General features: G+C 33.8%; 1 protein-coding gene across 2 annotated transcripts in view; it reads left to right on the plus strand.

Moving 5' to 3' along the window:
* The window catches only part of EYS (EGF-like photoreceptor maintenance factor), a 779301-nt gene that overhangs the window by 640031 nt on the left and 120910 nt on the right, over positions 1 to 18360 (plus strand). For both annotated transcript variants that reach the window (XM_085543820.1, XM_085543821.1), the window contains one exon: positions 8566 to 8719. In XM_085543820.1, the coding sequence (XP_085399946.1) occupies positions 8566 to 8719 (154 nt within the window). The remainder of the gene's footprint in view (positions 1 to 8565; positions 8720 to 18360) is intronic.

The raw sequence follows: 18360 nt of genomic DNA on the forward strand, positions 1-18360 counted from the left end.
TTAAAATGCAGTAGAAGCCTATTGGTATTCTAATACATGACACTACAAAATCGGAACCATAGTTTTTTGTTTTTCTGGAAAGTTCTTGCATATATGACTCATTAAGCAAAGCATTACTGATAACTGAAAATGCTGCTTTCTCACAAGGAAGCATTTGATTTCAGTAATAAATGTCACAAATCTAAAATATAAAGGAAGACATTTCTACCGATTCATTACAGAGGAACAACTTGTAATACTTGTGTTGAGATCCACTTGTTATAGTGATGATTTTAATTCCAGAGCTTTTTTTGCATTGCAGAGCTATCATAAGTTTTGCAAGTTTCCCATATTTCAGAGTATTTACTGTGATGTCATACTTCAGATTATTTTTTTTGTGGTGTTCTGAGAGAATACTTGCAGACTTGAAAGTACGTAGGTTGATATTACATAAGTGTTGTTACTTGCGTATGACATACTCCTTCTATGATTTTTTATGTATTTAATTCCTCAGAATATGATGCTAATTTCTGGCATAGCATGATTTCACTAGTTGGTTCCCATATTAAGTCTTTCATTATATATCTTAGCTTGTAATTTCTATTCAGATGCAAAGTGTGGACACTGAAGTGGTTTCTCCCTGAGTGCAGGAAAAGCTAGGAAAAAAAATTGTGAAGACTTTTTAATAAATAACAGATATAAAGAGATAAATCAGCAGAAGTATTCTCTCTTCACTACAGCCAGTTTGTCTAAAGAATAAATCATGTTGATTGCCTGAAAGCCTTGATAAAAGTACTGTGCTCCTATAAGGAGATCACAGTATGCTTCTTTCACTACTTGATAGAAAACATTGATCTGAAAGTAGGAAATGTATGAAGTTTGGGAGTGTTTGTGGTTGGTGTAGCTTTTAAGCAAGACTTCCAACACTGAATGCTGTTTGCCTGGCTTACTACACAAATATTTTAAACATGCTAAGTCTACTTACCTTTGCAAACATCAAAAGTTCCACAAAGTTTGATATTGAAAATGAAATTTCAACTGTTTCAGTATCTGTGTTTTCCCATTATTGAAAACTGACATGAGATACTTGCTTCTCTGTTGCATTTCATATGAAAATTACACAAAGATTAACAGTACTTTTTGTATTCATTCAGCTACAAAAAGAAGAGCTTCAAAATAAGCTTTGATGGTTAGCAGGTGTTCCACACTCACAGCCATCATTTAAAACAAAAGTGCTGTGAAACATCTGAGTATATTAAACTGGATAATTTGTTTGGAGATAACTGCCTTTTCTTTTTATATTTCTCCAATTGTCAGGTAAGAGATAGCACATCCTTGGAATTAATGGGCTCCGTTAGAGGAGGGCTGAGAGCCAGGGTGTTATTTTCAGCTTCTGTGCGATGTGGGCTGTGGAATTTCTTTTGTTCTTTGTAACATTTCAAATCATTTTTGAGAAATGTAAAAATTGTCACATTTTGCATGTTTAATTCACAACAACTATTATGATAAGATAGGTAATAAAGTCTGCAAGTACTTCATGTGCATCAAGTGTAGTTGAGTATTTTGGCTACATGCTACTTGAACATTTAAGTATCCTGGTAAGGAGGGTCAAAGCATGCAAACTATCTCAGGATTATGTACTAGGATTATAAATAGGACTATTTAGATATATCTGGATGCTGAGGAAGTAACAAAAGGTTTGGAGGCCTTTATGCTCTTCTGAAGGGGAACATACCCCAGTGAATATAATTGATATTTGTATTACACTGCGTAAGTTCAGCCCTTGTATGCCAATAAATCTCATTCTACCACTGTTTCTATCCATAGAAATATATCAAATTAACAAAAGTAAAGACTACCTTAAAATTATGTTTCCAAACATAGTGTTCCATTTTGTTAGAATCTGTGGCTATTCCTAAAAACATTCCAGCACCAGCAGTTAAATTAAGAAATAGAAGGCACGTTTTGATAATGTACAGAATTTACATATATAAAATTGTATATTAACAATGCCACTTTCACTTATTTTCTCACATGTCAGTACAAAAATATTCACTTGGTGATTCATATACACAAGTGTATACATTTTTCTCTATGTAGGTAGAACACTAACACATGAAGCTAAAGTAAAAAAATTGCATGAAGAAGCACCTTTAAGGGCATCTTCACTACATTTTTACTGGCCTCCCAAGTATTTATACATAATGTGTATTTTCACTTGTGCATTGAAGCCCTTGATGTTGCCTAGTTGCTGTTGTTTTTGTATAATATTACTTATTAAAATATGCAGATTTGTATTACCCTATTTGTATTTGCATTAATACCCTCGAAAAATTTCCTTGAGTTACTGGTAATTGAAACTCCTTAGACCAACTATCTAAGAAAGAAATCTGATCAAAGATTTTTAAAGCTGTTTAGTCCTGTCTGAGAGTTTTGAACTCCACCTGCTTTAATCTGTAATGTGATAGACTCCCAGCTATATATATAGCATAAAGTTAAATTGGGGAAAACAGAAAGAATTAATTACCACCTTGTAAAAGAATTAAGCCATTCAAGATCCATGCTTATTTAAATTATGTCTTATTAATGCTCATTATTGTAGGATAATTTTTACCTTAACTTATTTCAAACCCATTGCACAGGACTTGTATAGTTCATTTTTAGTTTATAGAAGTCTTGAATCTGAATTCTCAAACTTTTCCTCCATGGTATTTCTTTATATTCCTAGATAGGGGTTATCATTTTTCAGCATCTACTGAGATTATTTTTTTTCCTTAAGTTTTCAAAGGTTCTATTTACTCTTATGTGCTTTGACTCAGTATGTGAATGTCTTAAAATACTTAGCTTTTTCTCCATAAATTTCTGGTAACTTGCATTCCTGCTCACCTTGCTATTCCCCAAACAGGACTTTACCTGACCCTAAACATTCCCTTCTTCATTGGCCATTAGTCTTTATTCTAAGGTTAAGTTTCATTAAGATTTAAAAAAATAATAATAATAATTTTAAAAAAAATCTGGATCTTCTTCTGCCTGTTGAACACAAACATACAAAGTAGAAGAGGACTATATATTTTCTAGATCTCAGTTTAACACTAAGTACATCTTTGTTTTGCATTTCTACTGTCCTCAGGTTCTTTTCCCTCTTCTATAGCACCATTGTTTTTGCTTTTTCTTTTTTGTTCTCTCTAGTTATTTGTATGCTCATATCAATGTTCTTATTTAATTTTGCTTGGACATGACATACAATATTATTGTGTAAAAGAAAACTCTCTAGTATTTTCTGTATTAACATTATGTGCATTTAGAAAGAACAATGGATCCTATACAGGCTATCCAGATATTTGTAATTTATTATTTCTCTATACAGGCACCAAGCTCTTCTGTAGTTCTGTCAGATAAACATAATACCATTCATGAGTTCATATGCTCCCTCTGTTTTTCCTTCATCCCTGTTCTTTGCTTCTTGTTCTGTCTTTCTTCTTCCCTTCTAACAACTTCAAAAGAAAAGCTGCAGTTGTCAGCTGTGCTCTTTCAGAAGCAGTACAACTCCTGCTTCTGCTACTGCTTTTTTGAAGTTGTGCTACCATCAAACAGCTGAGAAATGAACTGCCAGCAGAGAGTCCTCATGAGGCTAGTGCACCCGCTAGATACAAGAGCTACAAACTTATAAGAAATGTTAAATGTTTCTGATATTTTCATACTGTTAATATGGCAACCTTAGCAGCAGCTTCATGGTTAATTTTACAATTAATTTCAAATATTTACTAGGCAAAAACCTCTTTGACAAAACCATTTTTAAAATATGAAGAAAATCACATTGATCTGCTTGTTTTGGGTGAGTTTTACCAGAAACTAATTACACACTCTGACTTTTTAGTTAATCCACATTTGTATAATTCTTTGTACAGACACACCCAATTTTACAAGGTTAGATCAATTTCTCTGTCAAATAATTAGTAAATATTTACATACTGTACTAACTTTTTTTGTAATGATTTCCTGAACTATTTTGAGAATGTATTTGTCATATAAATGGACTAAAAATTCTGCAGACTCTTTGCAGTTTACCTTATTTTTTCATAATTGGCAGGATGAGGGGAGATTTAGGTGTGTCAAGTGAACAGGATTGAAAATATTAAAAATTATTAAATTTGATCTGATAAAAATGAACCATAATTAGAGAAATATATCTTTTTTGGACATAGTATGCATTCTTATTTTTTATTCTACCTATACTGATTTCATGTTGTTTTCATGATTTAATTTCATCACTGTGTCTAAACAAACTGTTATATAACCACAAAAGGAAATAAAATGCAAATCATTAAATATATCAGGATTTATTTTCTTATCAACTATCATTTTTCATTTTCACTTCTAATAATGCTTTTTGCAATCCCTTTGAAGACAGATTGTTCAACTTCTATTCTGTATGTTATTCTGTAAGTTCTGGCACTTGGATTTGTCACATAGAATTCCTTTAGGACATGGCTCCTTTTTCTTAAGTTGTGCTCGTAAATTATGTTACTGCGCTCTTGAAAGCAAGATTCTCCAGATCTACTCACACTCTGCTTATTCCCTTAAAAGTAGAGATGGGCCTTTCAGGGAATTCAGTTAAAGTCTATTTATCTGTTATTTTAGACTGGCATCCTCAAGCAGAGCATTTCACAGTATCCTTCTTCAGTGACAAAAGGTTTTTGTCTCATAAATCCTACCCTATAGCTCAAAGGAACTTGAAGTATGTCTTCAAGTCTATCTATAGATAAGCAACTATTTGAGATCAGTGGCCAGTTGCTTGCCTCTGTAGCAAAGCATGAATCCAGCCTTACAGCTTTGCCATTTCCTGTGAAGGAATATTTGCTGAGATCTGGTTTCTTCAACCTGATTTCCTCACATAGCTTTTACTAAGGTCAAGACAATTAAACCCTACTAGGCAAAAACATTTTTTACTCAAATGGATCCTGATTTGTGTCTTTTTGTTCCTGGAACCCTTTCTTATTTTATTTTGTTTTCTTTCTTCTTTAAGCCTCAGACAACTTCTCACCTTACAAGAAATATATATATATATATTTACCAAAGGTGTGTATATGTTCATACTTTGTGTTCCTATACCCAGTGTATTGGGTAGCATGTTCTTTTACAGTGACAGATCAACATTCTTGAAAGGAACACTCTGCCTCCTCACATTCACTGTAGAAAAATTTAAAGGACAGTCCTCCAGAGGCGCTACCTGGCAGATACATGAAGAATGCTATCAAACTAATATACTTGTAAGCATGACCACAGAGCTCCCTGGACTAACGCTCGAGAAGTAATACCAGGGTTTCAAGTAGCACTGCACTCCTGGAAGCCTCTCCCAGATTTTTGCTTTACTAGTAATAGTAACAAGGACCTTTTCCCAGGTTTTCACTAGCACGTATTGCAAACGAGTAAAGGAATTCACTAAGGAAATAGCCTATCTGTAACTTTCTTTCAAGACACGTTGTCAATATATACATTCAGAATATATTCATATTCTTTCTGCCTGAATTCAATATAACTTTCAGATGAACATATTATTGAGAGTGGGAAATGCCTGGAATAGCATGTGTGAAAAGGGAGAAGAGGATAAGGAAACAAATGATGCAGGATATGCATATATCAGTTATGCTACCGTTAAAAGCCAGTGACCTTTTTAACAGTGACAGTACAGAACATTTTAAAAAATAATTATAAAAGGACTGTAAAGGGAAATGATAAAAGTTAAAGATGTATAACCCAGTTGAATTTTGCTAGATTTCTGAATTGTATATTCAGAATGCAAAAGCATATCTAAACGCAGTTTCTAATTCTAGTAGGTTATCAGGTGTCTTTCTACCTTCTGTTTCTTGCTCTAGGTCTTGCTCCTTTTTATTTCTCCTCTCATCTTAATGTGCAGCTACTAAACAGGCACCTACATTCCTGCAGATAACTCTTTTCCATTTCTCATCTTTTGTACAGCCCTTAATTACCTCTAGATGCCCCTCACTGGCTTCTCTGTTATGCCAACTGTCACAAGCCCACTCTTTTGAAAAGCTGGGAAACTGCATGACTCTGTAAATAACTGTTGTTTAGCAAGTTGTTGGTCACTTAGCAAGGATCTGTTACTGCAAAGAATCTCTCAGTGTTAAAGAGTGAGGGATCTCTGCAGCAACTGTAACCCTGAGAGGCATCTGCACATAAGAAGGTTGTACAGTTCACTGCTGTTAAGGAGAGCTTAGCAGGCTCTGGGCTGTTTCCTATTTATGAGATAAAATTATTGACTCATAGTCATGTTTCCTGGTGCATATTTTAGCCCTCAACTGTCCAGCAGGATGTCTAGCTGCCAGTTTCTCCAGCACCCAGCCTGGACCAGTGCTGTGGTATCTGTCTGTCTGAGCCTCCAGCCCTACAGACAGTGGCTGAGTAAGGCGGAAGCCAGACTAATGAGGGAGGAGTACACATTGTTACACCCACCCCAAGAACCTCTTACTGTGCCACTAGAGACCTCACCTGATCCAGCAGCTGACACAGAGATCTCAGCTCACTCCAGCTGAGGCCCCATACACCTGCCCCTTTTCTGACTTCTAATGCTGGGTCCCCCAGCAGCTGGCTTAGTTCCTGTAGCACTCACATGCAATTAGAGAGTTTGCACAGAGGGATAGGCTGAGAAAGGATTTTGTATGAAGGTAGGAGAGCAAACTGTGTCAACCAGGTACTGAGCCCAGTCAGACAAGCTTATGGACTTAACTTTACGCATGACCTTTTCCTTTCCAGTTTCCTACTGGCATGTTACCCCACTGCTTTGCATAGTTCCACTAACATACCCTTTCCCCAATATTTGGGACCCCAGATCTGCATCCTGAGGGACTGCAAATGATGTTCTTTGAAGTGATAATTGAGGTTTCTTGATAGTATAGTAATTAACATGGCTGACAATAAGGATTTCTTATTATTGTTTATTTTACTATATGTTTATCAGGTGTCTTCTATGCTTATTACTAATCACATTTTGGCAGGGTCCTCAGTCAGATAATCTTGCTGAAATAAGCATTCCCACATTCCTCTTATCTCTGTCAATCGGAGTTACTGAACAGGTTTGAGTCTTGTTTTTTCCATTTGTTTGTGTGTTTGCTTTTCACTTTTTCCTTATCATCCCATTTGACAAGGTTGCTGAACAGATAACCTTAAAAAGGCATATGTTCTTCCCTTCCACCTACCCTTATGAAAAGTTTATTCATACCACATATGTGGTGGTGTTTTTTCAACTCAGCTACAGATAGTGAATGAGTGATGTGCTCTAGACTGGAAGGAGAATGGGAACATCTAGACATTGATTTGATAAAATAGCTGTGATACTGAAAGAGATTCTAGTCTATATCCATACCCATGGGAATAATGTTGGGTTTTTTTGTTTGTTTTTTCCTCATTTATTCTTATGGTAAATGTTGAGAAAAGAATACTTTCTGAGTACATTTTAATAGGTCTTCCCTTTTGTTTTCTTAATGGAATAAGAGAAATAATAGAACAACAAAGGTATCACAACCTTTCTAGTGATGTGGGGTATTTTTCATAGCAATTCCTAGCAAATCTAAGAAGTTAAGGCATTTTTAAATTTAAATAGGATAAATTCGATTATTCAGAATTTTAAAGCAGCTGAAATCTGAACAACTGTGGTTTTTTTTCAGTAATCTCTTCTGTGATAGAATTTTACTTTAGAAGGATTTTAAATTTATTTTTTAAATAAACTGCCATTTTAAAATAGCAGAAATACAAAAAATCTGTAATATCACTTTAAATGTAGTGAGCCTCTGTGACTTCCTATTCTGACACTTCGCATTGTCAAAAAGGTTTCCTTATATATGAAAAAAAAATAAATAAATGCTAGTATTATGAAGAGTTCATTTTTTAATTTTGTTGTACTCCTTGATTTTGAGAATTTGTAAGAGAAAGTATGTATTTTTTGTTTAGGTTTGCAGAACATAACAGGGATGTATAGTCAGAGATAATGCATACTGTATTCACTTTTTATTCAGTTGCTTTTGCTAGACTAAGAGCAAAATATGAACTTGATCATTACTAACTATAACCATATATATATAACTACTATAACTACCATACCTATGTGGAGATTAATCATTGTATTCAAGATATGGCTTAGTCATAACACATTTTCTCTAATCTGCAAAAGATGTATTTGAGTTATGGAAGGACAACTTAAGACATGAGGATTCTGGAAGAAGAAAATAGTAATCTCATGCTCAAATATATGCAATTAATTCAATTTCATGACCCAGCTGTTGAGTCATTTCTTCTTCAGTTAAATATGGCAAAATATAGTGCAAAAAAACATAGTAACATTTTAACCATTTGTCTTAGAAGGGAATAAAAATCCTAAGCAGGAGCTATGTCTTACTTTCTATGGCAAGGATCTACAGTTAAATTCAAATGGCAAATTCATAGAAGAAATAAATAATGTATAAAAGTATACATGAAAAATAAAAACAAAAATTGCATCTGTAAGTGTCAGGGGTACCAAAAGGTTCTGTGCTTTCAAAAGTCTGATTATTTCCATTTTTGTTTTCAAAGCTAGTGAAAAGAATTTTGGACAGCAGTTTCTTCACTTGTATCTTGTGGAAGGAAGACCAACCGTTCGATTCAGTTGTGGAAACTCTCAGAACATTCTGACTGTATCTGTCAATCAATCCATTAGTGAGGGAATATTCATCCCCATCACAATAAGGTAAGAACTTAATACTGTTACACTGAAGAGATTTAGTCTTCTTATATATTGAATGGAAAAAAAATACATTAAAAAAAAAAAAAAAAAGAAAGAAAGAAAGAAAATGAAAAAGAGATGGAAAGCAAAACTTTCTGAATGAATGTTTAGAAATATTTCTCATAACATAGTGTCCTTGAGTTAAAATGCCTTCTAGTTCATACAGGTTACTTCAGTTTTTCAAACTCCAAACACAAAAAGAAATCAGTATCAAAACTGGGACAATTTTAACATAGTATTTTTATACTGTCCCTCACAACATCCTTCTGGATAAGTTGCCCAGCTATTAAATGAATAGGTTCACTCTGTGCTAGGTCAGTGGGTAGGGTTTGAACAGTTGTAGTGAACCTTTTGGCTTGTCTGGGTCACATTAATTTAACAGGAATTGTCTTGGGCTGCATAAACAAAGGTCTCCCTGAAAGCCATGCCTCCTGTTTATTTCCATGGAAAATACAGCTGATGCAAAGAACACAATAATGTTTTTGTTAGAAAAGTTCTCGGCTACAAAGCACTACTTTTCAACATGGTCAGCGCCGTTAGCAATGCATTTTTGCCAGTGATGAACAAGAGATGCATGCCACACTCATAAAAATCTGCATGAGTAGGCATAATCTCTCTTGTCACCTCTGCTGAAATACACCACTCACCTACTCACTGTTACTAAAATCTGCTGGTCTTCATGTATGTTCAGCAATCACCAGTGAATGTCAGTGGGTGCCATTTTTTTCTGCACGGAGGAATTCAGTGGTACATCTTTATGTGCAATTCCATATCAGTCACCATTCTGTCAGGCTGCCCTCTGCTGCCATCAGTCATACAGCAACAAAATGTAGTGGCATATTGGTAGGAATATTAAACCTCTACTGCCTTACCACCAACATCTGCCTCTGACACCATGGGAGAATATAACTAAACAGGAGGAATTAATTTCAAAGCAGCTATCATGAAATATGTACCATAATTTATGGGTATAATAACAAAAATTATTTAAGTCTTTAGTATTTTTTATTTAAAAAAATAAAAATACAATGGAGATATACTAAAAAAATGATTGTAGGTTTTTTGTTGTTGTTGTTGTTGTTTTGTTTTTTCAATCTTGAAACCTGTTTTCAAATTCTTTTATCAAAATTGAAGGCAAGATTGCATATTTTTCACTGTCCACAGGACTGAGGTTAGCAAGTGAATTAAAACATGTGAAATTATTTACTAAAGCCTTAGCTGGCACTGCACTGCACTGCACCCTCCCCATGCCTTGGTTCCAGCTCTGACAGCACTGGTAGTGCACTGACATTTGGCTGTTGCTCAGCAATGGAAATGCTCTCAGGGCCAAGATGGACCACTTGGCAGAGTCACAGTAGGGGGTAAGAGGTGCTGGGCACAGGAATTATGATGTCCATTAAATTATTATGATTATTATGATTCTGAAATTATTTTATTTTATTATAAATTGCTGAACCTGAACTGTTAGCATTTATGATATGGGTAACTCAGTGCAAATTATTTACATTACAGGTATTTCTAGCTAGGAACATTTTTGATAGTAGAGGGTGATACGTGAAGGACACTACAAAAGTCCCCTTGAAACTTGTATAGCAGTCTTCTCAAAATTAGCCTGTTAACATCAAAACATGAAAGTAATAGCATCTTGAAGCTTTTTGTGTTTGTCTTCAGCAATAGTTATTTACTACATAAATGTTGAAAAATTCTAGAATGCTACTTTTTCTAGAAGAATTGAGGACTTTCTTTTCATGGAAGAGATTGGTAGTAGTACATGGATAATGGTATATTTGGCATGGGTTTTTTTTGTGTGTGTCTTGTTATTTTTTGTGTTCATCCCTTGATCCTTACCATGTTCTCTTATGAAAAATAGTAAATGTTAGACTTTAAGTAGAAAACTTCATTTCAGTATACAGAGGAAAGAAAGGATCTACCATTTAAGAAAACATTACATTTCCTTCTTACGCTTCTAAGCCGCAGGTTTATGCATTACTCTTACATTCCATTTTAAAGTTTTTTTGTTGTTCTTTCTTTTTAAAGCATAGTATTAATGAAACAAAACCATATTGTATATTCAAACCTAATTGTTAGCTGACAGAAAATTAATTTGGTTTAGGATTTTGATGTAATTGTATACTAAGCTTATAAAGAAAACTATCCCTTCTTTACCCTATGAGCTAGCAGGTAGACACTTTTCTCATAGAAAGTACTTGATACAGCTCATTTCTAACAAATTTATTATAAGTTAGTTTTTTTGTTCTTTAGTTGCAGAGACTACCCATGTGTGAAGTATTGATCCACTGATTGCCTGTGCTGTATTACCTGAAATAGCAATTTCTCTGATTCATAAAATTAGAATGTTAAATGCTGGATAGTTTTCAAAGTCTAATAGTACTTTAGCAACAAATGCATCTATATATCACTGAAAAAAAAAAAAAACAAAAAAAAAAAAACATTAGTTCTAGTTATAGAATTCAAGTTGACGCTGAAAAATAAATTTCCTATTTTTTTTACTCTAAAATTAACATGTATATTTATGGCTTTGCTGTCCATGTTGCAACACTAAATAGTAGTGTCAGTTCAATTTATGCTTTGCCTTTGTTTACTGGAATTTACACTGTCTTTAAACAGTGACAGGCTAAATAATTTGAAATGCATGATTGTAGACTGTGACTGGCAGGGATTTATATGCATCTGAGTTTATGGGCATGGCCTTCAAAATGACTAGTGATTACTCTTGTGAGTCCTTCTAAAATGTAGAGAGAGCAGTATATCCTTCACCAAGCAGCAGTAAAATTGTAATCCTTTAGCAATCATCCTTAACCTCTGCCAAAGGAAAAAGCAAACTTGACAAGGCATTTGTGCCCCCCCCCCAGGATCTTTTATCATAGGCTGTAAAATATGAATGCATGACAAAACTGTTGATTTGTGTTCTCTTAGTGGCTGTTGGAGATAGATAACTCTATCTGAAAGTTTTACCTGCAAAATTAATAAGTTTTTTTTTGTTGTTGTTTTTTGTTTTTTTTCCACCAGTAATTTGGGAAAAGGAGAGACAAAGACTAGCATAAATATATTTGTTACTATTTGAAAATATTCCAGTAGGAAAGTGATATTTCTATTAAATATGACTTTGAATTAGTCTATAAGATCATATTTGACAGATATTCCAGTTCTAGATATGCCTATGGCTCCTATGTAATAATTCCCAATAGTCTCTATTTTGTCTTTCTCTTTTTCTTTCTAAATCCAATATCTATAGGAAGCTAAGATATCCCCATAGTTAACAAGTTTTTTTTTTAACTACACGATTATTTCCCTCAAATATGTTCTTCCCTTTCAAATCTGATGAAGATTTAAATGTGAGTTTAAAATGTTCAGTCATTTTCTTTATGGTCTTAGTGAAACGGCAGCTTTACTGAAACAACCAATAAAACTCTGCTCACTTTTTCTGCCTTGCCTTAAGAAATTGGGGATTTGTTTCAATCCTGCATTTTTTTTTTTTTTTTTTTTTTACTGTTTTCATTTCTGCTTATTATTGAGTAAGTTTGTAATGCCTGATTTTGTAAATATGTGTTTGCTTGAATTATTTTTGTGTGATTTCATAATAAATGAAAACTAAATTATAATTAAATCGTAAAATCATATTCATCTTTTCAGTTAGATCTGTGACCACATAGCTAAAGTGTAAGTTTAGCTTACTTTTATGAATTGGATTATTCAAATAACATAAGTTGAAGCACATTTCATTCCATGTATGGGTTCTGAAATACATTTGCCTGACAAAATTTAGTGTACAAAATTTGTAGTTAAATGATACAGCTATTGCTGTGGCCAGATTGTCTTTCTTCAGTTCATTGATTGACAGAAAGTAACTTTAACAAAGAAGTGATTGAGATTACCACATTACATTGTTTGTTTGTTGGTTGGTTGGTTTGTTTTGACATCTTATCTTCTCTGAGTTATATTTTATTTAGATTATGTTTCCTTCCAAAAGTTTAGAATGTGTCTCTCTCCTTGATCGTGAGTGCATACTTGAAGGAGGACACCAGATTCTTTTCTATTTGGAACACTCTTGGCAGGCATCGGTAAAAATCTTGCATGTATAGCATAATACTTCACTGTGTTTTACAGAATTGCCAGAATTTTGTTGTGGGATTTAATGAACATAGAATCACAAGGTTGGAAAGGACCTACAACATCATCCAGTCCAACTGTCCTACTCTTTACATAGAGCTAATTTTCACAGAACTTTATTGCTGTACTGCATTTAGTACTTTTTCATAAATTTTCCAAGTGAACATATTGAGTGTAGTTGCTTCTAATTTTCTGTCACGTTTAAATTAGTATTTTTGGTGGGGATATAAGCATTTATTCATGGTTGAGAAGGTCGCATATAGCAATCCATAAAAGCAAAATTTCTAGAATAAATTATTCAGTCAATATTGTTTAACCAACTTTAGTCTGTACCATGCAGTATAGAAGTTGATGATGTTTATTTGATCTTCACTCTTCAAGAGCAGATGGAACCTTCTAATTTGTGAAAGTACTGAAACTATTTCTGTACCCCTGCATGGTACATGACAAGATATGGGACACTGAGTGCAAACCACATGATTATCAGTGTCCATGTTTCTACTGACACTCCCACTTCCTCACTTTCCATAGGAAAGTGTTGTTTGAACTGACCTTATAAAGCCTTTATTACACATTCTTTCTTAAAATGTAAATCACGATCTGTATGACTTGGCTTGTTTTGAGTCATTGAGTAATACCTGTTTTCCTTCATTTCAGAGAGATTTATGTTCTCATATTGGTGCATACTTATAAGTCATCATTTTGTTAGCATTTAAAGACATTCCTGCATGGAGGAATTCAATTACACATCTTTTCTTCATATGTACTTCCAGGTCAGATGCCATTTTGTCTCATGACCCTTCAGCCATCTGTCACACAGCAACAAAATTTAACTGAAAGTGGTGGGAATGTTCAACATCTACTACCATCCCACCAAAATTCACCTCTTGTATTACAGGCTAACATAATAAAATAGGAGATATTACTCTCAGGGTAGCCCTTATAATACTGAATTCCAGCATTGTTAGTTAAGTAGGAATGAGATATTGAAATGTGTTTTGTTAAGCACCTTAAGCCAACTCAATCCTTCCATCATCATACTTTTGCTTAACTGGAAGAGATATAAGAATTACTGAGTTTATAACTGATGAATAAAACACACTTAGATGCAGTGGTGAAATTGAGTATCTTACATACTGCATATTCTAATTTTGATTTTGAATCAGCACAAGCATTAATCACATCCATGTGAATGTTGAATTAGATACATAAAACTATATGCTGTAAAATATCTAACCAATTATAATGAAGTCTGAATTAAATTTAGAATTGCTTTCAGAAGGAATGCCTATTTAACTACGTACATTTACTGCATTTTTAATAGAAATTATAAATCATAAGTCAACATAAATCATAGTGTGACAGTACCTAGGAATGGCTTTTATAGATATGGTTTTCCACTAAAATTATCTGCAATTGATGACAGCTTATCAGGCCTTGTAGAAACAGTTATGGGCTCTCATTAAGAAGAAAAAGCTTTCTTGTAGTTTTCACTTAGGTTTCAAGTTTTGTGCTTAAAAAGAACAGTGAGTTTAGAAATGTGTGTCACTTTTTCAGAAACTTTTTTTTTTCTTTTTTTTTTTCTGCTTTGATGCAGCAACAACATTTAGCATTTCATCAATGATCTGTCAAAGCTGACAAACCAACTGTTATGGCTATTGAGGCTCATTAGGTACTGACTTGATGAGCAGATGTTTGAATTCCTTTACCCTTCATGGTCTGGATTTGACTAGGTCTTAAATTATCTGACCTGACAGAATTATCTCAAGAACACAGAAATACTGAATCACGGGACGGAAGAGATCATGTTGTCCTTTAGCTGCATCACGTAATAATCTAGGATTATGTGCAGTCAGATTCTGAGTATCTGAAAGAGGTTCCAGTCACTCAACCATCTTTGTAGCCTACTGCTATACTAACTCTTGTAAGTCTCACTTGTACTGCAAAGCCCATAACTTTATACATTGCTCTGGGAATGGTGTCACTAGTACACAAGAAAGGTGAAATAAATGACCTTTGACTTACTGGTGGTACTCTTTCTGCTATGTATAAAATTCGCCATTTTAGTACCTGCAATGATGTGTAGTCTAGAAACAAAACCAACTGATTTAATCACTTCCATTGCTAGGTGTATTTCACTCAGTCTCTTTTAAATACATTTATATCAATATAAAGCTTTAAGTACGAGTTGTTGCAGCAGTCTGGTAGTACTGAGTAGCCTAGTACAACATTTTTGTTGCCTTCCTAAAATGGCAGACATCCAGAACTCTTCTTACAGTTGTGGTGGACAGCAGTCTGCATTATGGACTCTCAGGCATAGATAGAATACCATGACCTACCTGGAATACCACAGGTAAGACAGGAGAAGTATTATTACCAGATTTCACATAGAATCATAGAATTGCTCAGCTTGGAAAGACCTTCAAGATATTCAAGTCCAACAGCAAGTATAAATATATTGAAGAAATATGAGACTGTTGATTAGTTATTTAAGAAAAATTCTCTTGATTGGGATTCATCCCATCTAATCTTGTCTGTTTTCAAGTTTGGTATCTAGCCTAAGTTGGTTTATCTGCATGTGGATTTACAACAAAAAATAAAAACTAATACAATACTCTTGACTGTAATTTCTTGTTATATCTTTTTGCTGTTAAGCTAAAAGTTGACAGCTTGCCTTTAGGTTACTTATCTCAATGGAAATATAAAGTTCAGTGTTTAGTTAACAAATATTCTGAAAAGATAAATAACAAGCTTGCAAAGCAAAATGTACTTTCTTCTAACAACCTTTTTCTCCACTGATAACCCATTTCTTCTGTTGTAATTACTGCAAATGCAAATCTAATTGAAAGTTCAGGGTTCTAATGCTGTGAAATTTAATGATAAAAAGGAATTAAACTGTGTGTAGTACTGTGAAATAATACTGCAAACAGTGACAAAGATATTTGAATTTTAGACAAATTTATTTCTCAAGTTCAGTTGGTATGATGCCATTTCCCATCCACTGTTGAATATGGACTTTGAAAAATTAGATTTTGTTGGTAATTTCATGTAATCAAGATTTATGTTGGGCCTGGTATTCTGATAAATTAAATTCTGTCTGGGGGCAAACACTGACTTTTAACTCAAAAAGATGCTCTGAATTTGTGCTTGAAATTGATGGACTTAGCTTCTTGTGTACTCTGCAGTATCCTGAAGAAAAAAGGACAAGAGAATTTAACCTTTGTTCCTTAAGCTATACTCCACTAGAATTTAAACATCTTTCTTGATGGGATAAGAAACACTGTAGATGACTTAAATCTCTATAGGAAACAAGGATAGCTTTTGTTTTTATCTTTATTATTATCCCTTTTAAGAATGAAACGTATTTTACTTGTATGACCAATGCTGTTACAGGGAATTTATGTTTATAACCATATTCAACTTAGCACTGTACATCAAAATTAGGTAACACTGAAAAATCACAATAGCTTTTGGAGAAGTTAATTTTGCGTTACGCTTACCTTTTCAGGATGAACTAATCCATCATGAAGGACTAGTAAATCCTGTCTCATGGAGGAATTTTAGTGTAATGACACATCATTTGAATGTCAGCACAATAAATAAATTCTACCAATCAATGATTTTGTCAGCACAAATAAAATATTCCAGGCATATATTTATTTACAGTGTATATATGCACATATATTATGTGAAGAAGACTGTTGTGAATTCCTGTCTTCTGTGTTGGGACAACTGGTAACCATTGTTTTTAATAGAATTAGTCCCACTTCCTAGAAACATTTATAATGGAAATCGAGGTATGCATTTTTTATTCATTTCACAATGCTCTTTTATTTGCCTGTGAGTGTTTTATAGCTATTTAAATAAAGATGCAACTTTTTGCTGATGCACAGTGCATAGAAAGAAGTGATTTAGGATTGTGAACAAAAAGAAAAATATTTCTCAAATTATTTCCGTCTTGTTGGTAATAATCTTTACATGAATGTAGTTTTATATATAATATACTGACTGTCCCACTAAGACTGTCTGCATAGACTAGTTGTGCAGTGAGCATTTACTTAATCTTTCCAGTGGTTATGCTGCATTCCTGGGCAATAATTTTGTTGCATTTCTACTGTTCTCCACCTCTGAAGTAGAAGACAGTAGTTGAAAAAAAAACCTGTTACTTCATTTTTGCCCACAGTTTTATTGTCCCTTTTTCCTAGCCCTCATCATCTGAATTTCGTTGCTATCAGTTACTGATTGTAAGGGAGTACCCAATTGTTCAAGACAGTATATTTTTATTCTATTTGTCTTACTGGAACTGAAATGCTAAAAGGAGTAAGACTAATAAGGGACACACAAAAACACTGTCACATGAATGTTCACATTTAAGCAAGATCAGATGCTAATTTCTATTTTATGATCAGTAATTAATCACTGCACATATCATAAATATGTTGGTAATTAGATACGTGAATAGATTGTTAGTTTTTCATCTCATAAACTTCACAAAGCATGACTGCAACATTATATAATTCCGAACATCCTAACGCATGTTTAGCACCCCCTCTTATGAAATGTGACATAAATAATGGCTGATTTAATTTTCAGAATCAAGAGAAGCCAGGAAATATTGTTCTCCAAATGAGACTGGGCATACTGATCTTTTCAAGTGTGCTGTAGACCTCCTTTATACTGAATTAATGATTGTATTCCAAGTACTGCTGTGTGATTGCTTCTTCTAGATATGCAGTTTCTTTAGATAGTTTCTGCCCCATTATCTCACTTTTTTTTTTCTTCCTGTTGATGGCTGAGACTGTGATACAGATAGTAAAGATTTCATAATACCTGTCTGTTCCCTTCATTTCAGGGAAGAGCCTTTTTTGAAGAAAGGAGTTCTTTTACATACTTGATAGTACAAAGGGATATGTGTGTTACTGAAGATACACTAGGTACACTACATGAAACAAAGCAGATCTTCATCTCTGTGACTTGAAGGAAAAAAGAATCACTGGATAGCAGAGGAAGTAATAAACTATTAAGATTATGTTATACTGAATATTTCAGTTTTTCTCAGTATTTTGGTGGTTTCTGTTGTTAGTGTTTGTTGCTCTTAAAAATTATTTCTAAACTATACAGTGTTCTGGAAAGTTCATTAGTTCATTGTCTGGTCACACACTGCTTTACACAGAGGTCTTTTCAGACAACAGTTTGGTTTCTGTTAGTTTGACAGTGTGCCTGGAAATAGAACAACACAGTATGTTGCTAAATAAACTTATGAAGATGCCATGTTGTCTTTCTCCTAAGACATGAGATCACAATAATAAAATGCTTACACTGTTGAGTGCTTCTAAGGTTTGAAGAGCTAAAAGAACAAAAAAATCTGTGAAGTCAAAGCAATTTTTTAAAGTTCTCTTTCTTGCCTGTTGTGGCTGAAGTGGAAGATCAATACAGAAATAAAATAGGTTGTGTGTGCTTATAACATTTTCTAC

This window comes from Coturnix japonica, chromosome 3 (assembly GCF_054131305.1).
Source record: "Coturnix japonica strain WE chromosome 3, WE-NBRP24, whole genome shotgun sequence".
Lineage (NCBI taxonomy): Eukaryota > Metazoa > Chordata > Aves > Galliformes > Phasianidae > Coturnix > Coturnix japonica.